Source organism: Tiliqua scincoides, chromosome 10, assembly GCF_035046505.1.
Source record: "Tiliqua scincoides isolate rTilSci1 chromosome 10, rTilSci1.hap2, whole genome shotgun sequence".
NCBI classification, from domain to species: domain Eukaryota; kingdom Metazoa; phylum Chordata; class Lepidosauria; order Squamata; family Scincidae; genus Tiliqua; species Tiliqua scincoides.
In genome coordinates, this window is record NC_089830.1 from 14315883 (window position 1) to 14341070 (window position 25188).

Sequence of the window (25188 nt, forward strand, 5' to 3'; positions counted from 1 at the left end):
TGGCCAATGGCCCAGTAGGTCAAGGGAACTGCTAGTTGGAAAGGTTTGGGAACCACTGCCCAAGGGGGGATGAAAGTCAAGGTCATGTTGTGTCACATCAGTATTCTGCCCTCCCCCTCCAGGACCTCAGTCTCAAGCTGGAGATTATCCCCTTTTATTCTCCCAACAATCCCTGCCAAAGTATGCTGTACAGAGAGACAGTGGCTTGCTAAGGTGAGTTTCACTGCTCTGCTGGGCTCTGCACTTGGATCTCTCTGCTTTGAAAACAGGAGATCTGGCGGGGCCCCAGTGAGTTCACCATGAAGCTTGTTCCTGGTGAAATTAGTAGAGGGGGATGGGGAATCTTACCTTGGCGGCATAAGCTGACGGTAGCGGAACGTGCGCCAAAGCGATTCCATGCGGTACAGTTGTAGGCCAAGGTGAAGTCGCTGTCATGCGTTGGGTCGATCAGCAAAGCAGACAGCACCCCTTGGTCGGTCACCATGGTGTCCACCGTGAACCGATCTAGCGAGCCAGCATCCAGCACCCATTCACCCCACGACCAGGCCTGTTGCAAAGAGACAGGGGGGCAAATCAGAAGCCTGGACAGGTAGAAGATGATGGCTGCAATGCTAACCACACTTTCCTGAGAGTAAGCCCCAGTGAACAAAATAGGACTTACTTCTGAGTACACCTGGTTAGCCTCGTGCCCGATGGGTACCAAGCCCAAGGATCGACTCAAGACGCTACGGGGACGATTGGCCATTCAGAACCTTCCAAGGTTTTGTGGGAAAATCTAAACTAGGGATTCTTAACCAGGGTTATCCATACCCTTTGGAGGTACCAGAACCCAATGAGGGAGGAATGGGACTCAGGCTGCAATCCTAACCACACTTTCCTGAGAGTAAGCCCCATTGAACAAAATAGGACTTACTTCTGAGTAGACCTGGTTAGGATTGTGCTCTCAATCTCTGAACAATTTAAAAAAATTGTTGTTAGATTAGGTGATTAACTATTACCATTATTTATATGGATCAGATTATTAAGTATCACCACTGTCAATGCAGATTGAGGCATTCTGATCCTTGCTATCCATATGTAAAGTAGAACCCCGCTGCTGACAAAATAGTGGTACCTAATAGGACTGGTGATGATGCTGATTCCTACAGACTAGTGAAGAAGGTATGGGGACACACTGGGCAATCTATGGGGGGTGGGGGGTCTGTAATAGTAAAAGGGTTAAGAACCCTGAACTAAGCAGTGTGGGTTTAAAATCATGGGTTCAATAACTCTACATTCTAACTACTTTGGCACACATGCATTCCACCTTTTCATCCAACTTCACAAATAATATCTGGTTTCTTTGGCATATGACATACCCTACTGCCTTTCCAAAGACTGGGGCTGGCCTTCTGAGGTGAGGGGAGGTTGTACACAGCCTGCCCAGGCCTCAGAAGGTCTTTGAAAAGCACTTCCAGCTTTGGTTGAAAACCAGGGGTGCCTTCAGGACTCCAGAAGGTCTCCAGGAGGCTTTATGAGGTGCAGGGACACTGCAGGCTACCTCCTCGCACCTCAGAAGGTCAGCCAGAGTCTTCAGAAAGACATTTTGTGAAAACCTGGAAGTGCCTCTCCAAAGGCTCTGGCTGAACTCAGAAGACCTCCTAGACACGACTTCCAGTCATGCCTGGGAGGTCCTCTGAGGTCCTCCAGTGGTTGGCAACCTTCAGTCTCGAAAGACTATGGTAGAAGCCTACAGCACCCGGTATTCCCAAGCGGTCTCCCGTCCAAGTACTAACCAGGCCTGACCCTGCTTAGCTTCCGAGATCAGATGAGATCAGGCATGTGCAGGGCAACAGTTGCTGCTCCAGTGTGGGCTTGCAATCCATGTTGAGTCAACTCCATGGATCACAACTCCATGGATAAGGAGGACCATCTGGTACATTCAGGCCTGGTTAAGGCATGAGGGTGGAGGGCAAAGGCGAGTCAAGCACTTACAATCCTGTCAGGGGGTGGGACGCTCCCCACCAAACACTCCAGCCGTGCCTTGGCCCCCACTGCAGTCTGCAGGCTTGGTTCCGCGCCGATAATGGGCGGCCCTGAGGAAAAGACAAAAATGACGGATGCAATCAGGTCTGGTCAGATTTCCGCCAGGCTCACTGCAATAGGTTGCTGTGCATGACCTGGTTCCAAGACCCCTCACCATTCACAGCTAGTGCCTTCTCAGCCACTCCAATGCGTGGCACGATGGCTTTGCAGACGTACATGCCGGCATCTTCCTGCGTCACAGCCTTGAGGTGTAGCGCGTTTCCATTGCTCGACACCTGTGGGTACAAGTGAATTCAGATTTATTTACTGAAATGAAGGGATCAGTGCTCTTTTTCCAGCCCAAAAAAGGATACCCGGCCTCAGTTATCTAACCAGGGAACAGAACATCCTAAACTGAAGGCCTGTTTGGACAGAAGGGCTTCACAATTTTTCTGAGGATTCAAAGTGGGTGGGTCTCCTGGTGCCACAACCAAAACTGTGTCCTGTGTGTTCACAGGCTCAGTTCAGGTGGGGAGGAAGGCAGAAAGGGGTGCCCCCCGTTGACCTTGGCAGACAGTCAGAATAAAGCAAAGGTTCTATATCTCTCTTACTACCACCATGGTCTTCCACCTGGCCCACTGTGCTACGAGACAACAGGAGGGGGTAGAGGTTGGTGTTCCCAGATTTGTGTTTGGTAAATTACACACAACTTGGGAACCTGAACTCCTTCTTGGTCCAGGCTAGGGTGAGAGGTGGACTCCCCGCCCAGGTACAGGTGAAAGAGGCATCAGAACCAACACCTACAGTCAGGGGCTTGGGCTGGGAGATAAGGCGGGCTCCAACTGCAGGAAAAAAGAGGAAAACAGGGGTTAGGGGGGCCCATCGCTCAGTAGTAGAGACCTGCTTTCCATGCAGAAGGTCCCAGGAGTGGATTTTCTTTTTTTTCTTTTAAAGACAGCGCTTGCCTTCTTTGTGAATGGCTTTTTGGTTGACAAGCAGTTCATTAAACATTCTTCTTAAAATCTGCAGTTTTATACACTGTTGTCTTCAATAGTGTGAATGAACGTGTGTTTATGCATGTATTAAATAGTTTGTTTTCAAAAAATTTGTATGTAGATACACATCTGCCTGTGCTGCTTCATACAAGTACTTATAAAATTAATTGGGGGAGCTTTATAGTCAATTAAGGGTCTTGATCCGTGTGCATAATATAAAAAAACAAATTAAGCATGCTTTCTTGCTTCAGAAATGGTTATTTTTACTCATATGCAAATTGATGCAAAGGTAATGGATATATTAGTCACCTCGCTCTAATTGGGTGCAAACTCAGCTGTGAATGTGTCAAAAATATGGCACAAATGCCTAATTTTTACCACGATGATGGTCGCAGGTGGGAGGCCTTTGAGGTCTACCTGCTGGAATGGCAAGTGGGGTTACAGGAGAGAAGATCCTGGCGGGGGGAGCCCCACATCTGACCTGCCCACACTCAGTATCTGGCACCAATCTGGCACCAAGGTCACCCTCGTCATCTCCTTGTCCATCCTCCTCTTCCAAAGTGTTCCCACCTATCCCAGGATACACAGACCCAACCTGCCTCCTTCACTTACAATGCACATCCACCAGTGTGCTGCCGACGGCATTCGAGCCCTCGCACGACACGGGCTCCATGAAAAACGATTGATTGACTATCGCCTCATCGCTGTCCCCGTTGGCCTCCGGAATGGGCACACCTCCTTTGGCCCACCTGCGAAGGCATGCACTGGCATCAGACGAGCCCGGCTCATTGTAATCCCCAAAGCTGCCAGTAGAGGGCATCGCAGCAACATCACTATTGCTGTGTGATCTCTGGGAGGTTGGAGTCTGTTGGCCTTTTTACCTGTCGCCTGTCAGCTCCGGGTTGGAGGTGGCCGTGCAGAGAAAGCTCACTTTGCCACCCTCGGCGACCGTTTGCGGCCGCACCGACAGCATGACGACAGGGGGATCTGCAAGAAAGAGGAGCAGAGAGGCTGAAAACTCAAGAAGGGGGACAGAACCCACACCAATGTGCCCATCCCATCCCATCCCAGATCTACTCAGGCCTGGCCTATTTATTAGCTCCTACCCCTACATTTGCCTCCACTCTCCCATCCTTGCCCTTGTCTCTCGCTTTACCCCTGGGTAACAGCTGCTGGCCAGTATGGGTCTCCTTGAATTTGTACCACCTCTGGAGGTGGCACAAATCCAAGGAGAGCGCAGTGGCTTCAAACTGCTCCGTTCTCCCTGGGAACAGGGGTTGGGATCTGGCATAACTGCCGGATCCCAGCCCAACTATCTCTCTCTGCCCGCCAACCCCCACCCACCCCCGGGGCTGTCCACTGCTCACCCACACCCCACCCAGGAATGCCTCTGTCCTGCCTCCTCCCTGACGCCCACTGCCTCCCCCACGCCTACCTTTCACTCTTGCATCAGCCCACCCAGGCCATCGCAAGACTCAGCAGGGAAGCCGCCACAGAGGCTGGATTCAGCCTCCATGTGTTGGCACATCTCCTTGTGGCTTCTGGCACGTTAGCGACCCTCCCGGGCCGGCGCAATAAACTTGTGGCCCAAGGCACGGTTAGGATTGTGCCCTTTGTCTCTTTTAGGGGTTTAGCCAACTCTTGCTTCTGAACATCCACGGACCTTCCCAGCCTTCGTCAAGGGCTCTGCTCTGACCATCAGAAAGGAAATGGGAGATCTTTGTGCTCCTAAGACAAGCCCAGGAGCACAGCCAGAGAAAAAGGTGGCAGCAGTGCTGCTTAGCAGTCTGTGAAACAAGAAGAGCCAATCAAGCTCCAAGCGTGCTTTGAAAAATCTACCGGCTCACCTGGTGAACTACAGGAGGGAGAGAAGGGACGGAAGACTGCCGCTGGGCACAGGTGTCAGCTTCCGTGTGTCATTTGCAGGGATCCAATTGAGATCCAGCAGGGAGCTCCTGGAAAGATGAGGAATGATTTTATTCATTTGAAGAATGGAAGAAGCATATGCTGTTAGAGTTGGAAGGGAACTTGAAGAGCAGGGGCAAGCCAGGGCACAGGCCCCGCAATGGGGCTACTCAAGTCTGCGCTGGCTGAACCGCCACTTTGCAGCCTGACATGGAGGAAAGAATCTTCACCAGTCCCACCCCTCCCTGGGCCTGTCACTCCTGCACCCCGCCCCGGAATGCCTTCCCCCTCCCCAAAAACCTGCACCACCACCTGGGGTCGTGACTTACCTTTGGGTGCACTCTTCGCTCACAACAGGAGAGGCAGCTGAACGCTTTCCACATGCGCTGACTCCGGCGCACCCTCGGCATCACCTGGCAGGACAAAGTTCCAAACAACACAGTCCTGAGAGATGCCTGCATTGGCTCGGTCATGTCGTGAGAATGGATGATGGCCGGATCCCAAAGGATCTCCTCTATGGAGAACTCCTGCAGGGAAAGCGCCCTACAGGTAGACCACAGCTGCGATACAAGGACATCTGCAAGAGGGATCTGAAGGCCTTAGGAGTGGACCTCAACAGGTGGGAAACCCTGGCCTCTGAGCAGCCCGCTTGGAGGCAGGCTGTGCAGCATGGCCTTTCCCAGTTTGAAGAGACACTTGGCCAACAGACTGAGGCAAAGAGGCAAAGAAGGAAGGCCCACAGCCAGGGAGACAGACCAGGGACAGACTGCACTTGCTCCCAGTGTGGAAGGGATTGTCACTCCCGAATCGTCCTTTTCAGCCACACTAGACGGTGTTCCAGAACCACCATTCAGTGCGCGATACCATAGCCTTTCGAGACTGTAGGTTGCCAACACCCCTGGCATCTCTACTTGGCGCTGAGGCCCAGGGCTCATGGACATTCTTCACTGGGTGATGTAGATGTGCCTTATAGTACATTGGTGACACCCAGTGCCATTGCTCGGAGGGTTTAGGATTGGGCTCTTATTTCAAACCCCTGCTCAGTGCACGGCCACTGATCACCTAACTCAGTAATGGCAACCGACACTGTCTATATTGTTTTGCTTTTTAATTCATTTTTTTCTTTGTTGGTTTGCTTTTTAGAGGCAAGGAAGGCAGGATAGAAATGTTTAAAAGTAAATTTAATAAGAAAACAAATTACCTCATAAGAGTGAGGCAACACAAAGATAAAAACAGCAGATAAAGTGGCAGCACTAAAACCATCTATTCTAACCCAGTTAAGCACCTTGCAAAATAAAAATGGTTATTGCCTGGTACCCAATCAGACAAGGTAGAAACCAGATGAGCTTCCATTGGGAGAGCATTTGACAGGTAGGGCACCACAGCCAAAGAGATCCTCTCAGCAGAAGTAGCCCACCCCACCTCAGCACAGATGGCACCCAAGGTGTTCAGAGAATGACTGCCCAAGGTGACCCTCTTCCATGATCAGACTAGGGAGCGGATGATCTTGCAAAGAATAAGGGAAACAGGAGGGAATTTGGCAGAGGCAGACAGAGAGACAGTGCAAAAGAGAGGCAAAGAAATAAAGAGAAGAAGGAAAAGGGTGAGCAGAGGAGACCAAGGCCAACAATTCCTTGCACGAAATCATTTGTGTCAAAATCTTCCTTGTGCTGCTGAATCAAAGGGTCTTCCCTCTTTTCTTCTGTCTTTTGTTAAGAGAGTATTTAGCTTCAGGGCTCAACTGAAAATTGTATTTTTTAATTAATTAATATGTCAATTTTCGCACTCTGCCAGGTGTTTAGATGGGCATTTTTTATTTAGAGTCTCAGGAGTCTGAATTCCAGTCAAGACTTTAGGAGCTAATGAAGTATTATGCTAATATGTGATATGCTCCCTTCTGTGACAGACAGAAAGCACCTAGTGACACCAGAACACTCATTCCGACACTGCTGAATTCCAGGGCCTAAATCTGGTTTATACTTCCACATCAGCCATGGTCATGATTCTGCAGGTATTTGACTGATTGCGAATTCAAAGCACATACTGTACTCACCAGATCTTCCCTGTAGTATTCTGGTGGGTGCTTTCCAGTTGGCAAACACAGCCTGGCACAGTGGCACATAAAGCCCTGGATGCCTTTTTTGCTGTGCTTGATGAAGACCCGCTGTAAAATGGCCTTGGTGGCAGCACCAACCACTTTGCCTTCCTCATTGACATCCCTGCTTTCAAGACCTGAATGGGTGAGAGAGAAGGCCAATCAATCAGAGATGCCTGCTGGACCTTTTTCTTCTTTTAACTACAAAGTCTGTTTTGTTCTCTTATTTGTTTGTGCCTATCTCCATGCACGGGAAATCCCCTTTTCTTTCCAACTTCCTCAGTCCATCCCAAGCCACCACTGCCCTCTCTGCTTTTTGACCTCTCTATCTAACTGTGCCTTATGAGTGGGCAGAAAAAGACAGCTTCACGTAATTTTTATTTATTTTTTCAATAGATTTATATCCTGCCCTTCTCCAGAGCAACAGGAAGTCCAGGGTGGGTCACAATCACAAATTAAAATTCCAGAAAAAAACAAATTACAATGAACTTAAAAATATATCAAAATACAATAAATAAATCATGAAGTTTAAACAACCCCCCCCCCCCAAAGAAAAGGTCAATAGAAAAGCAAAACAAAATCAACAGATACCAAGGTACACAATAATTGTGCACTGTTTTTGTTCCCCTCCCCCTAAAAAATGTGTATTTGAATGTAAATTGTGATGAAAGAGAAGGGTTAAAAGGACTCAAAGCCTAGCAGTTAGTGACGGCCCTTGATCTCTTGCTGTCCACTCTATTCTTCCTATTGGTCCGTTTGGGATTAACTGGGAAAAAATGATAGCTTTCTCTGCCACCTAGGGAGCTGAGTCAGAAGGAGGCTACCTTGGGGACCCTCCCTCCTTGGTGAACAGAGAGCCCCAAAATCTAGTGGGTTCCTTTTCTTCTGGAAGTTAAAACAGTCATGTAATGAGATTATCAGAGACCAGTGATGAACCTGCTCCCTCCTGGATGAACTTAGACCACAAAATCCTTAAAAAATATAGGGAGTTTATGAAAGGGCAAAGCTGCACTCCTCACTTACACATGATGTAGGCAGGCAAATCTTCTCCTCTTAGGAAGCTCCCATTAATATGAGCCAGGTGTCCTAGAGAGACAGTGGAATAAATAGGAAGTTACTCTTGGAAAACCAACCTGAATCAGTATTAGCTTATGAGGGAGTGCTCTGAAGTGGTTGTAAATTGCCATGAGACCTCTGGAGAGACCCATCTTGAAGGACAGCTTCAGTGCTCAGGGGATGCCTTTTGGGACTTCCTTCATGGTGTTGCCATCGACAATGGACGGAATGTTGATTCTTGGACTGTCAAGACAGCACCTAGGACTGCCAGAGATCTCCCTAGGTCAGTGTTTCTCAAACTGTGGGTCAGGACCCACTAGGTGAACCGAGAGCCAATTTCAGATGGCTCCCCATATCATTTCAATATTTTATTTTTACTATATTAGACTTGATGCTACCATTTGGGGAAATGTGACAAACTTGTACTTTTTACAGGCTAGAATGTAACACAGTAAATGGGACTTACTCCTGGATAAGCACGGGTAGGACTGCAGCCTATGACTGTGAAAACGTTTCCTGCTTATTGAATGCAAATCTTAGAGAACTTTTATAAAATGATGTATAGATGGTGTCTGACTCCAGGTAAACTGGCAAAAATGTATTAATATACCAAATAGATGTTGGAAGTGTACAAGACAAGAAGGAATGTTCTACCATATGTGGTGGACTTGTACAAAAGCAAAAATATATTGGACTTTGATAGACCAGCAAATGCAGTTGACATTTAAGGTAAATTTACAGATGAAACAAGACACTATTTTGTTGGGAATATTGGATGATTCAATTCAGAAAGACTATGAAACTATGTTTTTATAGATGACAACTGCTGCAAGAATATTGTATGCCAAATACTGGAAAGTTCCAGAGATACCTGTAGTGGAAGAACACTGGCTAAAGGTATTGAATTTGACAGAAATGGATAAACTTACAATACTTCTTAAAGATAAGCCAGTAAAAACTTTTATGGACAATTGGAAACCATTCATGGACTTCCTGCGCATTGAAGGGAGAGTGGGTCAAATAATCTATGGCTTTGATGAGTAGATAGGGGATTTAACTTTTATGTTTTTCTCATTTTTCTTTTTCTTTTGAAAATGTACATTTTAAATAAGTGTAGATTGTTTAAGATGTGATGACTAACTTTTTTGTATGATTTGTAGTAATAGAACAAAAATATGTAGTTTGAGATCTCCACACTTGCCACACAACTTGTAATATCTTTATTCTTTTTAATTTGTTTGTATTTGCATTTATTAAAATAAAGAAAGAAAGAAAGATTTTCCTGCTTGATGATGTCACTTCAGAACATCATTTCCGGTGGGTCCTGATAGATTCTCATTCTAAAAAGGAGGTCCTGGTGCTAGTAGTTTGAGAGTCACTGCCTTAGGAGGTTGTGAGCTGAGACCAGTGTTCTCCCTGTGGGGCACATGTACTGTACCGAGAGGCAATAAACAAGGGGCATCTTTTAAGCATTAGGACCCACTTTTTTAAACGATACTCTATCAGGACCCACTTAGGTTTACCAGACTTTAAAAAAAGAGGTCTAGAAAGAAAAATCTATTTATTTATAAGGGATAATAACCAGAAAAAGACCCTGAAACATTTATCTCCCTATATTTACACGTGCTTGCAAACTGCAGCAGTTGGGCTCTTTGTAGGGTAATATGTAACTACAGTATCTGATTTTTGAATAGCCTCAGGGCTTGAGAAAATAGCTCAGCGGTTCTCAAACTCACTGGGAGTCCAAGAACTGCTTGTAAGTGGCAGGGACTGAGAGAGGGGATGTGCCCCAGTGGCGCCGCAGTGGTAGTGGTGCCGCAGGCACCCAGAGGCTTGCGTACCTGAGGGGGTCTGCCAGCCTTGGAGAGGGTCCGAGAGGCCTGCAGCTCCCTCTGCGGGTCTCCCCCAAGCTTCATTTCACTCCAATCTGAAGATTGGAGTGACTTTTGGTTTACTGTGGCACTGCCGGGGCATCCATTACTAGGTCACTCCCCTTAAGGGGAAAAGACCCGTTTTATGTTCCTACATAAAACCCACCAAACATCAGGTCACAACCAAGCAGTGGGTCCTGACCCACAGTTTGGGAACCACTTGTAGAAACTATTCTTGTAGAGAAGCCAGTGGTCCCCTGTTCCTGGCACTGGGTTCTAGTTTCTGCACCAAGAGACCTGTTGAATCAAAGGGACTTCTCTGTTCAGTCACCCAGATATCACAAGTTCTCGCACAGCCAAATGCTGACCTAATGTTTTTTAAGCCAAAATACACTTTTGCCAAAATACAAACAAGCAAAAATAGTCTCCAACAATTAGGATGATTTTCAGGGGTGCTCTGCAGTTTGGGAGGATCTGCCAGGTAAAAAAGAGGGGGTGTCTTTGAAACAGTCACACTGTTTATTGGATTAGAGAAACGGGTGGGGGCTGATGTTCAGCATTGAAGTGAGGGATGCTCCTTGACTTACCCACAAAGCAAGCTGCCACCTTGAATATTGCTGCCTCCTTCACACAAGGATGGAACACACAGCTCAGGGCAGCACCCCTAATGAGATCTGGGCTGTAGGTCTTGGTCTTGCAGAAAATAACAATGAGAACTGGCATCAGGCATGTTTGTGCAAAGGGAACACTCTGTACTGATCCTACCACCCTTCTATCACAAATAAAGTAGTGAAACCCATGAAGTTGGATGTAGACTAAGCAGACCTGGGTTCAAATCCATGCTCATCTATGAATTTCACTAGAGGACTATGGGACAACGAACATCATACTACCTTATAGTGTGATGTGGAAATTCCCCATGGTATATGAGAAAATTTATACAGGTTGAGTCTTGGCATCCATGAGGGTTCCGTTCTGAGAACCCCTGCGGATGCCAAAAATCATGCTAAATGAAATCCATTTAAAAAACAATGTCCCTTTTCTCAGTGGTTTAAAAACAGCTTCACTTAACATTGTGAGGGAGAGCAGAAGCAGAAAGCAGACAATCTCTCTCTCTCTCTCTCTCTCTCTCTCTCTCTCTCTCTCTCTCTCTCTCTCTCTCCAGGTGCTTAGAAAGGCCTCACTCCTAGGCAGTGACACTTCCCTTCACCTGAAGCACAGGGAAAGAATGCAAAGAGGGAGGCAATAATCACTTCCCTTTGTATTCTTTTCAGTGCTCCAGGGGGAAGGCAGGGGTTGCTTGCCTGGGAGTGAAGCCTCTCTAAGCCCTTGGAGAGAGATTACAATGGTAAGTGAGGCTATTGTTAAAGGATGTTTTTCCTTTAATTTAAAGGACCATTCTCATCACACTGAAATAAAATTGAAGGTGAAAAATCCTCAGCTAATGATATTATACCTGTAAGAGTTTTGTTGAGATAAAGCTCAGTAAGATAAAGCTTTGTAAGTAGTTCTACTCTATTCTTGACGAACAGGTGGGATTTAAAGTGGTACCCTGGGAAGGCAGCAACAAAGACTTACCAAATGTTTGGCAACATGGTAGAGCACGAAGTGAAGGTCGTGGCTTTGGGATTTCACGTACCTCCTCACTCTTGGGACCAGCACCCTGAGATAGGCCATTGCTTCCTGCAGCACATGGAGTCAAAAAAGTTCATATCCTAAGGCAGGGGCCTCCAAACCCTGGCCCGGGTGCCATATGTGGCCCATGGAGAGCCTCTATCTGGCACACGACCAGCCTCTTGTTCCCTGAAAGCCTCTGGCCCACTTGGCGGAACATGACTGGAGCAGTGCTCTGGTTGCGTCTGGAGGGTTGCTTCTGGTCTGAAGGGCCGGAGAGGTTGAATGAATGAGCCCATTCATTATTTATTCACTCATCTAAGTTCCATCTCTGATTTATTTATATAAATGTTATATTTAATTTTTTTTCCCGGCCCTCAATACCGTGCCAGATATTTGATGTGGCCCTCTGGCCAAAAAGTTTGGAGAACTCTGTCCTAAGGCGTCCTTTGCACTGGAGAAGAATTTTTCTCCTATGGAAGGCTTCTTATGGAAACCTCAGGAAACAATCCTAGCCAGGGGAAACACCAGCATACTGTCACACGCACCAGCACACAGGCAGCCCCACCAGTGCAGAAGCCTGACAGGTGCTGCACTGACACAAGCACAGCAGTACACCAGAAAGCCATGCCCCACCACCAACAGGTTGAAGAAAGTCCCTGGCCACAAGCTCACCAGCAGAGAGGTTGAAAAAGGGGGGAGGGAAGCAAGGTGGGATAGATAAAGTTAGATCCCAAAATCCCTTTCTGAGCTGTACATGCCCCCAGTGGCTCCAAAGCTGGCAACGTAGCTTGTGTAGCTCATAGGAGTCCCATGAAGTAGCTGGTATAGCCCTGCACAGGAGTCATGCCATGCGGGTAAGTCTTTCAGAGGTCTGTTACCCTGCACATGCCCGATCTTGTCTGATCTCGGAAGCTAAGCAGGCTCAGGCCTGGTTAGTACTTGGATGGGAGACCGCCTGGGAATACCGCCTGCTGTAAGCTTATACCATAGTCTTTCGAGACTGAAGGTGGCCAACCATCTCACCCCCCCCACACACACACAGTTAACCTCTCCAACATGATGGCACATTGGAATCAGCAGACAAAGCGCACTCAGCCCTGGGCAATCAGCACAGCGGCCGCATAGCATCAGGCTGTAAGGTACCCTATGTCTACGTTTGCAGCAGGACCCTATCACCCCGAGTTGGGGCGCCTTCTCCCTGATGTGCCAGCAAGACACAAGGCCTGGAGAGGTTAATCAAAGAGCTATTTAGGACTGAAGCATGCTGGGCAAATGTCTAGATCTCCGTCTACCATTGTGTGATCCTTAGAGAAAGGTCGGAGTACAAATGTACGTACATAGGAAAACTAAACTATTCAAGCATTCAGCTAGCTAGCTTGCAAGAAAAGAGTAATACAGTGGAAACTGGTTATTTCTCAGGTACTTCGAGTGGACTGGAAACAGGTTTGTTTCATGTCCGCTTTGAGCTGGAAAACATGCGCTAGATCTACAGGTGAAGCCTCATTATTCGCGTGAGTTCCATTCCAAGCACTTAAGTGGATGGCAAAAAAACGTACTATAGCAAATCAATTTTTAAAAAAAATTAAAAAAAGTTTTTTGGCTCAGGTGATTTAAACACAGCCTTGCTGATCTTTGTGATGTAAGATCATTAAGAAGACAATCAATCAATCAGTCCTCCAATTCACTCCGCCACTCCCTTCACCAATGCAAAGTGATCACCTTTCTTTCATGTGCTCAGGGGGAAGGGAGGGGTCACCTGGAGAGAGAAGGATTGATGGATTGTCAGCCAGCTGCCTCCCCTCTCATTAAGGAGGCTATTGTTAAAGAACTGTTCAGATTTTTAAACTGATTTTAAAGGCATGCATTTTCCCCCTTCTCCAGGGATCAGCACATTCCTTCTCATTTGCAGTGGCCATTCATGCTGAGTCAAATCCGTGTATAACAAGACTGGACCTGTATATTTTCTGATGTCAGAAAGCCAAGATATAACAATGGCAATGGCATTGCTAGATGGGTGCGGGCCACACTGCGTGACGTGCACGGGGAGTGATACCACTACTCACCCAAATTTTTAAAATCCTTGTATTTCCAAATAATACAATCATGTTATATATCAATCAAAGCATAATTTCATGTATGAAGTTCATGTAACTTCAATGAAACAAACCTTAAACTAGCTCTTTTCCATCAAAAGTTATAAAAAAAACAGCGGGGGTGGGGTGATGGTACAATGCCACTCAAAGCATTGCCCCCCCCCCCGTCGCATGGGAGGAGATCCATCACAGGGGTGATGCGCTGGCGTCCCGCACCGGGTGACACAAACCCTGGTGACGCCACTGCAGAGAGGGAAGCAAATTAGTCAAGACAGGACCTGCAGGGGGAATGAAGCCGAAGACGGTGGTCAGTCTTGCGAAGCCAACATGTACAAGAAACCCTTGAGCAGGGCCAGCCCATTCATGAGGCCAGCTAACGCAGATTGGTGGGGCTGCCCATCTCTGCCTGCCTGCCTACCTCCACTGCTCCTCCTCCTCCTCCTCCCACTCCCTGCATTGGAAAGGGAAGAAGGGATAGAGAAGAGCAGAGGAAGAGAAAGCTGGAGGGCAGGAGAGAGTTGAACAAGAACATGGGGAAGGGGAGGAACAGAGACTGGCACATCATCAGTTAAAGGGGGACAATATTTGGCATGCTGCCTTAGGAGGTCTTGGGCCTGCCCTGCCTATCCTTAGCATCATCCTTCCCCCACGGGCACAGCAAGCAAGAGTTGAGCTACAACATGGGAGAATTTCCCAGAACAGTCAATGGCAGGTCACCCCCGGCAACAAGAGTCTTGGTCCCTGCTCTTGGAGGTGATTCCTCTCTCCTGCTAATGTAAGTCACGCAGGTGGCCACTCACCTCCACCACCTCACTCTTATCCTGGAGATGAACAAGAATGTTCACCATTTCAGAAATGGCTGCTTCTGTTGTATGTGGGAGCCACTGTTTCCCCTTCCGGCTCCGAAGCAACCACAAGTGCTTTATCACTAGGGCACGGACGCTTGCTTCCTCCTGCAAATAGGAAACAAATAGGAAGAGTCACCAGAGATTGATACTTGCCAGGTTTCTATTCTCATAAGAGCATAAGAAGAGCCCTGCTGGATCAGGCCAAAGGCCCATCTAGTCCAATTTCCTGTATTTCACAGGCCCACCAGATACCTCAGGAAGCACACAAGACTGCATGCTGGTGCCACTCCCTTGCACTTGGCATTCTGAGGTAGCCTGCTTCTAAAAGCAGGAGGTTGCACACACCAATCATGGTTTGTAACCTGTGATGGACTCTTCCTCCTTACATTTGTCCAATCCCTTTTTCAAGGTATCTAAGCCAGATGCCATCACCACATCCTGTGGTAAGGAGTTACAAAGAATAATTACAGTTACTGAGTGGGTGGGTAGATAAATAAATAAATACTTTCTTATATCTGTTCTAATTCTCCCAACACTAAATTACTGGTGACAATGTGCAACAGAGATGTTGTTTCTGGTTTTAGCCCTTCATTGTCTGTGGCTACAAGGATGAGGAGCCCATGTCTCTTCTCCTGAATTTAGCACACACACTCTTGATAGCGTGCCCAGTACCAAGGAACTCCATGGGTCACCTGTACAGTGTCTGACATGACAATCTAAAACACTCACATGGTCAACAAGAGCAGAGTAGGTTGCAGACAACATTCTGATGTAGCTGGTTTCTTCCTCCCCTGTGATAGAGGACAAGGTGCTCTCTAACACATCCAAAATTTTGGGGAGGGCTTCTGGCTCGCTCACACCCAGCTGATTGAAGAGAGCCAGCTGTATGCACCAGGGGCTCTTCATCTAAAACAAAAGAGGTGGCTCATTTAAATATATACAGTCAGTTCTTGTTATCCTCTAGGGTAGGTTCCTGGAAAATCGAGTGGATACTGTGTTAGCAGATACTGAATCATTGAGCCTGTGGGAAACATGGGGTTCGGTTCCAGGGAAACCTCTTCAACATATACTCTATGCACTTTATGAACCTGATGTCTATAGGGTTAGGTGATAGCGAAGGCTCATCAACATCTGATGCTTCCGCCTCTGTGCTGGCTGTCCCTTGACTAGTTCAAGGTTGCTGACCCAACAAGCCTCATAGTTCAGCAGTGGGAAGGGGGTAGCTTCACCTGTCCTCGTCCTCAACCTGACTCTTGGCTCCTTACCTAGGCTTGCCCCAGAGCAGCCCTCAGGTACCCTTCCATTGGCCTCTCATCATCGCCATTCTGAAGGTTCAGCGGCAAGTCCCCAAGATGGTGCCCAAGATGGCAGGGCAAGTCAGGAAGTGGACACAAGTGTGCCCAACCATTCTCCATGGGCCAATCCCAAAGTCCCTTTGGTATCCAAAACTGACCTAAAGTAGACAACTTTCTAAAAAACTGACTGGATGCAATTACGCCCATTCCTTCCATATACTGTTGGCCATATACTGTATACTGTCTCTTCCTCTCACCCCTGAAGAGCACCAACACTGCCTTCTGCTCACGAGGAGGCCACTGTCTCTTCTCCTCCTTCTCATGCAACCTCTCTTGCCCCCACCTGCCTGCCTGCTCTTAGCTGCACTGCTCCCCATCCCAGTGCACCAGCACGATATTCACAGGTAATGAGAACAGAGTCAGATAACTAGAAGTAGGTAGCAATTCTGCCCCTCGAACATTAGCAAATGCACATATAAAGAGGAACTGAACTATCATGGGTGCAGCTTCTTTTATTACAAAGCTCCCACCACCTGATAGGTGCAGAGAGGAGTACACCCATCCCAGCAATCTTCTGTCAAAGTCCCTGTGGATATGCAGTAATGGAATCTGTGCATGTGCCGGCCAACTATCTGAGGAGTTACATTTTTATTATCCCTGTCTTTCGAGGATGACTTACCAAATCAGATTCAAAGATCAGGGAAGAAAGTCCTCTGAGGCTCAGCTTCCGAACGCCAAGTTTCCCATGATCCAGCCACTGAAGGAGAGAGTCTTTCGTCACGATGTTTCCAAGCTCCTTCACACGGTTCAGGAGCAACTGAAAGCCCAAGAAGGACAACAGAAGCAAATTAATTGGGGTGAACACTTTGGTTCACCTTGTTGAGCTCTTTGCAGATGAGTGATCATGGCTTTATCCACCACATACAGATGCAGAGGGCACAGCTATATCACTGGTTTAAATTTGGTGAAAAGCCATTTCCTCTCCTCAGAGCATCCTGGGAACTTTATTTCTGTGAGCGGAGCCAGAAAACTCTTGCATTGGCAGTGCCATCACAATTCTCAAGATTTGCTGGAAGGAACTGCATCAGTTGAACTGAACAGGAAATGGATAGAAGTTTAGAGCATAGAGTTGCCTGGACACACCCAGAAACATCTATCACAGTCTCTTCTGCAAGCTGAAGCAAAGACTCAAAGAGTGAATTCCAAGTCATTCACATGCCTTGTTTCCCTGACCTTGAGGTCAGAGATTCAGGGCAAAGCCAGCCCAGAGGGTATAAAATTCACACACCCCTCTGTAAACACAAGTAGACTCTAACTGATCATTTGATGCCCTGTAATGGTGCCCATAATTTGTCATCCACATGCCAACCAATCTTTAGGACCATTGGTTTCCATAGCAGTTACATGGCCTAATCCAGTGGTTCCCAAACTTTTTTGACTGATGGCTCTCTTGATCTACTGGGCCATTGGCCGTGGCTCTCCATTAAGGCTACAATTCTATAGAGGCAGGTTTTTCACAAAGATTCTGTGGCTTCCCTAGCTGGTTTTCATGGCTCCCTGGGAAGCCACAACTCACAGTTTGGGAACCACTGGCGTAATCCTATCCAGGGAAAGGCTGCGGAGTGCATCGCCACTAATGAAGCCTCTCAACTACTGCAGTACCCCTCACCTTGTGGTAGAGCATCACTGCTGTTTCATAGAGCCATGCATGCTCTTCAGCCCCAAAGATAAGCAGAAGGAACTGAATGATGCCAGGGACCAAGGAGTGTGAGCTGGAGAGGAGAATCCTGGAATAGGTAACAGGACCATGCAAAAAAAAGAAAGAAAAAGGAAAAGAGGCACTAAAGATGTCAGTGGAAGACAAATGATGCACATTCACATCCCACAACTTCAGCTATCTGACACTCTTTGAGAAACCCAGCAGTCTTCCTCCTACCTTACTAAGCTGGACAATCCCTCACTAAAAGATTGAGGACTGCTCAGCTGATCCCAGCACTCGGTTTCCTCTGTCACGATTCTCACGATGTTACAGAGAAGCTGGAGTGTTTTCAGCGGCTCTCTGCAAGCAAGATAAAAGAAGTAAGACCAGGAGGGTCACTGCCACAGATACACCAGGAGTGTGACTAAGGGTCCCACTTCTATAGAATCCAAGAGTTTCATTTAAGTCAGAAATGGAACAAGTTGCTGGCTCAGGAGTAATATTCTTCTTATTTTGAGAGTGTGAGATTGTAAGGTCAATTTCCCAGATGAGCGCATGTCCAGGGGAACCCCGGCCTGGGTGCCAAATCCGGGATTCCAACAAATCTGTGCGCCCGGTGAGCAGACCTTACCATTCAGCCTGGGCGCTGCATGTGGTCCTCCACGATCAGGAGACAGAGATGCTCTGGGCAGTCGCATGTGCCTGAATGTCCTGTCACGTGGCCTTCTGGGACGCCAGGCAGCAGATGTGACTGCCCAGAGCATCCCCCAATCATGGAGGATTACACATGGCGCCTGGGTGGAATGGAAAGATGTAGTCCAAACAGGAACTGCTTTTCCTGTGTGTGCCAGTAGTGAGTTTGGCCACTGTGGTCCAAGCGGAAAAAAGGGCAACATGCTGGGCAAGTGGCCATGGCTGAGTTGTAGCCTCCATGCCTTGCAAGCACCGTGTTCCAGATTCAATACCTGGCATGGTCAATCCAAAAGCTAGCACCAAAACCCAAAAGATCTCTTGCAGAGACAACTTACCTCACATTGCTGCCGTCCTTCAAGGAGACCGAGATTTGCCCCAGCAATGTCAGAAGCAACTTGGGAAACTGCTCTCTCACCCTTCTTTTGTTGGCAGCAGCATAGAGAAAGCTCCTCATGGCTTGGGTGGCATGTTGCTAGGAGAAAAGGAAAAAGAGATGCCCGGTGCTCTTACAGCTTCTTCTTTGTCCTGGACCAGAATGTCATGCAGCAGAGGGTGAGATCCTGTGTGTATGCACCTGCTCATCTCTCTCAGCTGCAGATGTCAGCAACAGCAGAGATTTTCAACCCTTTTCATTTCACGGTACACTGACAAGGTGCTCAAATTGTCAAGGCGTACCATCAGTTTTTGGACAATTAACAAGGCACATTGCACTACAGGTGCGGGGCTTGCACACCCCAACGGCCCTACTGATAAATGACCCTCTCCCAAACTCCTGCAGCACCCCTGTGAACCACTGGCAGCACACCAATGTGCCATGGCACACTGGTTGAAAATCCCTGTGCTAGAGTATACCACATCAAGAGCAGTCCCTCCAACAGAAATCAGTTCTCTCTTTCCTTCCTGACAAAAGGAGAGCACATCATGCACGAGGGACAGTCATTCACACTTGTGGTTCAAACCCTGAAATAATATTCTGGATTGTTGTGGATATTAACATTCATTGATATTGAAGAAGTTGATATTCTCCAGGGTGAATTTTGGTGTGTAGATTTTGCCCTCAGTACCAACTCCCGTGGCTTCTCTCTCCTTGCATGCAGCTGCAGGATATACTCATACGCTACCGGGAGAAGGGAATCGTGACACAGTTCCACAGCACAGCTCTTACCACACTTGTCTGCTCTTCTGGCTTTCCCCGCATCTCATACAGCAGGGCTTCAAGGAGCAGGGTTGTATCGGCACAGGCAAACACCACCGGCCAGTGCTCCTGACAAGCGCTGTGAATTGAAAAACAGACAGGTCCCTTGGACCAGGCGTGGCAACATCTGCCTACCTTACTGATGGCCCCCTCCAACCTGGAGTCAGCCTTGTTGCCGCCCTATGTAGCATGCTCTTTGGCAAACTACAAGCCCCAGGATTCCTTACTTTCTTCTGGCATTCCTACATGTCAGATGTACCCACAGGGAGCAGTAACTCAGCAAGAAGAACTGTAATAATCATGAACACTGGAATCCCAGAGAGAGTGCAAAACTGCCTGATACCATCTCACTTAGCATTGCCTATTCTGACTGGCGATGGTTCTTCAGCATTTCCGAGAGGGGTCAAATCCACTTTCCAGCCCTACCAGCAGATGCCAGGGATTGAACCCAAGTCATTCTATGTACAAAGCGCGTGCCCTATCACTGAGCTAGGGGCTTTCCCATACATGATGCAGAACATATGGCAGTCAATGAGTTATGCCTGCACAGTGAATCCAACTTTACAGATTAATAGTGATGCCAAATGGGCACACTGTTAGTTCGGATTTTTGGAGCGGCAAACAACAGACAGGAGAATTCAGAGGACTTCTGACAAAAGTAAACCTTTACTCGTTTGCAAACGGGACCCCCACACACACAGGTGGAGGATCCCAAAAAACTACAATGATGCAGGTTTTATAGGGTATTCTAGATAGGGGAGGGGTACAAGAGCACACAAAGAGAGGAGAACATCCATGGGAAAATTAACAGACCAACAGGCAAAAGAACAACATTTGGCATTTCTTATCAGTTCAGGATGTTGATTTGAGAAGGGCAGTTTGACGCGCATAGACACTTTGTTTACAGACCTATCCATTGCAGAGGATCTGGTGCTCTATCAACATCCCTTTTACCCTAACCCTTTCATCCTTATTTGTTTCTTGCCATTGTTTATGGCTTTCTGTTCATCCTTGGGGCCATACTGCAGCCAGCTTGTTTTCTGAGAAGGATATTAGATGCTGGCTGGTATCATTCTTGGACAAGGGTCAGAGAGGGGCTTTTAGTCAGAGCATTTGGGCCTTGTGGGTATTTCAATATTGTGAGCTGGGCATTTTGGGGACAATAGGGAATCTTTTTGATGGAGTAGCTGGACTGATAGGGCAATTTTTACATCAACTTACTGATCAGGACCAGGAATTTTTCCTGACATCACTTCCGGTGGGTCCCAGACATTGTCATTCTAAAAAGTGGGTCCCAGTGTTAAACATGAGAGAACCACTGCCTTAATTCAAAACAGGCCAATGAGACATCTGGGGGGGGGGTTGACACCCTAGTGACCAAAATTCTGGAAAGCGTGGCTTTTAGGAATAATGCCATCATGTTAGGAATAATACCATCATGAGACCATTTGATGCAGAATTTCATCTGTTGCTTGTGGGGAAATATTCACTGCATTAATTTTCTGGCCATTATTACTACTCACTTCATGTCATGACTATTACTATCTCTCAGTCTCACCTACCTCACAGGGTTGTTGTGAGGACAAAATAAAGGGAGGAACCACAAACACCATCCTGAGCTGCTTAGAGGAAGGGTGGTATAAAAATGTGAAAGAATTAATATGATTAATTAATAATTAAATAATTATGTTGCATGAGGAGACAAAAAATTATGGGCCCCAGTTGTCAAGTGACCTAGCTACGCCACTGTATATATTTGAGGATCTGGAGGCCATTACTTGCTATAATAACCTAAGCTGCATGAAGTGTTGATATGCAGATACTTTGTATATGTGTGTGTGTATAAATATAAATTCCGCACCCCCTTTTTTTAAGTATGTAACTCATAAGCATGTATCCATGTAATGCTATTTTTGGGGGGTTCTGTTTAAGCAATAAAAATAAAATAAAATAAAATGCCTGTACAGGTCTCCAGTGCCCACAGAACTGCCACTAAATCTCAGCCAGGCACAGAAGCATGCACATACATAATGAGCCTATGGGTGCAATCCTAACCCCTTATGTCAGTGCTTTCCAGCACTAAGGGCCATGTAGCTCCAAGGTAAGGGAACAAACATTCCCTTACTTTGAGGAGGCCTCCATGAGTGACACCCAACTGCAGGTTGCAGCACATGTTCCATTGGCACCGCTATGCCAGTGCTGGAAAGTACTGACATAAGAGGTGAGGATTGCGCCCTATGTCTGTGTTTCTCAACCAATGCTATGTGTACCACCAGCGATACTTGAGGTTGTGTCTGATGGTACTTGTGGGACCCCCAGGCATCTGCTTCTGGCAGCAAGACAAATGAACTGATGTGACCAACTTCAGTAGGAGGTTGGCTCTGTGAGCAGCAGGCTTTTCACCTACTCTAAAAAGCCCTCCTGTTCACCCTGAGCCTCTTCCTGATTGGTGTTTGTCATGTGGCATCTGGCCTCTCAACCCAGAAGTAACTGGCAATCACTTCTGCTGGTACTTCCAATAGGTGGATCATGCAAAGTGGTACAGTGTGGGATGAACATTGAGAAACGCTGGTCTATGTGCATACAAGGCTACAATTCCTGGCTCCTAATACAAATCAAGTTTGAAATATTAGGAAGCTAAACCATGAACTAGATGTGACCGGACACCCGTAGAGATGCTCCAGAGCAGAGTATTCTTCATTCTGGTAGGCAGGCAGAGAGGGTGGTGGGGAACCCTGCTTTAAGTTTGTCCTGGGTGCAGAGACATGATACTTAGGGCCCAATCCTATCCAACTTTCCAGTACTGGTGCAGCCGTGCAAACAGGGCATGCGCTGCATGCTGTGGTGGGGACGCAGTCACAAAGGCCTCCTCAAGGTATGGGAACATTTGTTCCCTTACCTTGGGGCTGCATTGTGGCTACACCAGTGCTGGAAAGTTGAATAGGATTGGGCCCTTAGGCACTACTGTAAGCCCCATAGATCCCCAATGGGCCATCCAAGGCAGTACAAGCTGAAATCCCCTATAGCTGCTATGGGTGGTTTTTTATAAATACTAACAGAGAGGGAGAAATGCTTTAAATAAATAGATACCTGAAAGGATGCTGGAGGAGAAAGTTCACCACTTGGACCACGTTCTCACTTGCAAGCACGCCAAAACCTAAGAAGGGCATGTTGCTTTCACCCCTCCTTTCCGTTTTACACTTTTCAAAGAAGTGTTCCAGCAATGTCTCAACCTGTCAGGAAAGCAAAGGGCCACTGCTAAGGTACCCAGAAGCAAAATGTCTCAGAGGCTGTTGCCGTCCTAGGCAGGGCAACATCCATGAGGCCAGGTGAGATGAATTCCTCAGGTAGCAGACTGGTGGACGGGGGAGGGTGACCAGATGTCATAACGGCAAAAAGAGGATCAGGCACCCCCAAATGTAGGAATTCCAAGAAAAATGTAGGACATGACACAATAAAAGCTATGAACATTCATGTATTGATTTCATGTGGTTAATTTAAACACTTAGGGCACAATCATAAAACAATATTACTTCTTAAATTCAAAACTATAATACTTATAATTTATTATATATAACATTAATTACAAGACAGTTCTGTGCTGCCTGTAGGTGCCCACTCACAGGGAAAAGGAGGACATTAAAGTTCTTTTCCAGGACACGAGGTTAAAAAGAGGATATGTCCTGGAAAAAGAAGATACCTGGTCACCCTGTGGGGGGGGGGGAACCCAACTCCATTTGTTGGTTTCTGCCCACCGATTTGCTGCCCAAGGCAATTGCTAAAAAAACCTTTACTAAACCTTTTTTCTCCTCCCACTGCCTGGATTTGAAAACAAAGAAGGAGATGGAGTGAGAAGAGGAACAAGAAGAGCAGTCCTCTCTCCTTCATGCCAAACTCCCTCTCCATCTCTCTCTTCCCTATGAGAGAAGAGTGTGTGACTGCATTTAGGGAAACATTTAGGGAAATGTTATGGATCTGTACTTTCAACAGGATACTATGTAAATGCTTTTCACACTGATAGTCATTAGGGCTTACTCCTGGGTAAGCGCAGACAGAATTGCAGCCTTTGGGATATTTGGGGAATTTTCTTGAAACAGATCATCAATTGCTTGGGAAAGTTAGGAGGGTTCTTCTTTAGTTCAAATAACTTTTTAAACTTATACTTATTGTAACATTTTAATATACTTAGGCTCAAATCCTAACCAACTGTCCAGCACTGGCATAGCTTTGCCAACAGGTCAAGTGCTGCATCCTGCAGTTGGGTGGCAATCACTGAGGCCTCCTCAAAGTAAGGCAATGTTTGTTCCCTTACCTCACAGCTGCATTGCCCTTATGTCACTGCTGGAAAGTGGCTTAGGATTGCACCCTTAATTCATTTGATTTGACTTTGTCATGTGAGGGGTGTTAAATTGTCCTGTCTGATGATCTCACTTCCAGCCATGACATTACTTCCTGGTCAATGACATCAATTCTGGTGAGCCCTGACAGATTGCCATTCTAAGAAGCAGATCCCAGTTCTAAAAAAGTCTGAGAACCACTGATTTCAGCCATGGATTTCACACAAACCCTTAGCATCTTATGGTTTGCCTCTCTTGCATACGTATCTTTTGGGAGATGACAGATATATTAGGATTGGTACCTGACATCTGTTCCATGCTGAAACTTGGGGTTATTGCAGAACTTAGAATTCAGGAACACCGAGCTAAACTTGAGGGGGGGAGGGGGGTTTATATTTTCACCTCTAAGGCCACTTACCTGACATATGGTCTTTCAAAGTCCTTTGGTTAGTACTGGCATGATATGCTCAAAAATATATCCTTCAAAACATGCTAAGGATCTGGCGCAAGGATCCCAATGGCATGGGATTGATTTACAACTCCAAGAGATCCAGTTCAAAACCAAGATCCTTCTTTGCTATCCAGACTGTCTCTCTGGATTTATTTGTTCTCCCAACGGCTCAATAATATGTGTCAGGTCTTACTTTGTTTCTTCGTTTTGTGTTTCACTGCTTACTGTTAACATGTTTTTAATGCTTTGTTGGATGTTTTTCCTTCTGACCTGTTATGATACTTTGTATTTTATTATGGAGCTTTGTAAGTCCTCTTGGGTAATTGCTTCAGCATGGGAAAGGTGGGGTATAAATTTCTATACTAATAATATCTTTGCAGTTCCTTACCTTCACTACCTTGCCGCCAAACTGCTTGAGGAGTTGACGGAGCAAGCAATATATATCAAACACCTCAAAGGAGTTCTGGGCAGCTCCGGATAGGAAGGCCACGGCTTCCAAGAGTTCTTCAGGAGTCAGGAATGCACCAAAGACCTGAAACAATGCAACATCTCTGAGCGTCAAATCTTGCTTGGTTTATTCAACTATTTATACTCCACTTTTCCATGGAAAATGGTCTTGGGCTTTTAGTGAAAGAAAATGTCCAAAGCAGCTTACAAGTTCAGAACATACAACCGAACGTAAAACATAAACAGTCCAATGTACAACAATGATAAACAAAATCAAATCCAGAAGATTCTCAAACATTTCAGCACCATGACCCACTTCTTAATACAACACTCTATTGGGACCCACCTAGCTTTAACAGACTTTAATGAAAGGCCATCTAGAAAAAAATATTGATTTATTTACAAGCAATAATGCCCAGAAAAAAAGAGTTAGCAGCTACCTTGCAGACTGCAGAAGCTGAGCTCTTTGCAGGTCAATTAGCAGCTATTTGATTTTTGAATAGGTATTGCAGATGTAAGTCAATCTGATGGGAGATTGACTTACATCTGCAATACATGATCTCACATCAAGGACATATTTAAAACTT

At 46.6% G+C, this 25188-nt stretch overlaps 1 protein-coding gene and 1 pseudogene across 1 annotated transcript; both read right to left on the reverse strand.

Moving 5' to 3' along the window:
* Positions 1-364: 364 nt before the first annotated feature.
* On the reverse strand, positions 365-3978 carry LOC136661176 (kin of IRRE-like protein 1; the record flags this gene model as incomplete). The annotated part of the gene is made up of 6 exons (XM_066638215.1): positions 365-547; positions 1975-2075; positions 2180-2300; positions 2710-2846; positions 3612-3748; positions 3881-3978. Coding segments are annotated over 6 exons (777 nt in total), but the record flags the coding sequence as incomplete, so codon positions are not given.
* On the reverse strand, positions 1727-1843 carry LOC136661974 (5S ribosomal RNA; annotated as a pseudogene).
* Positions 3979-25188: the final 21210 nt, after the last annotated feature.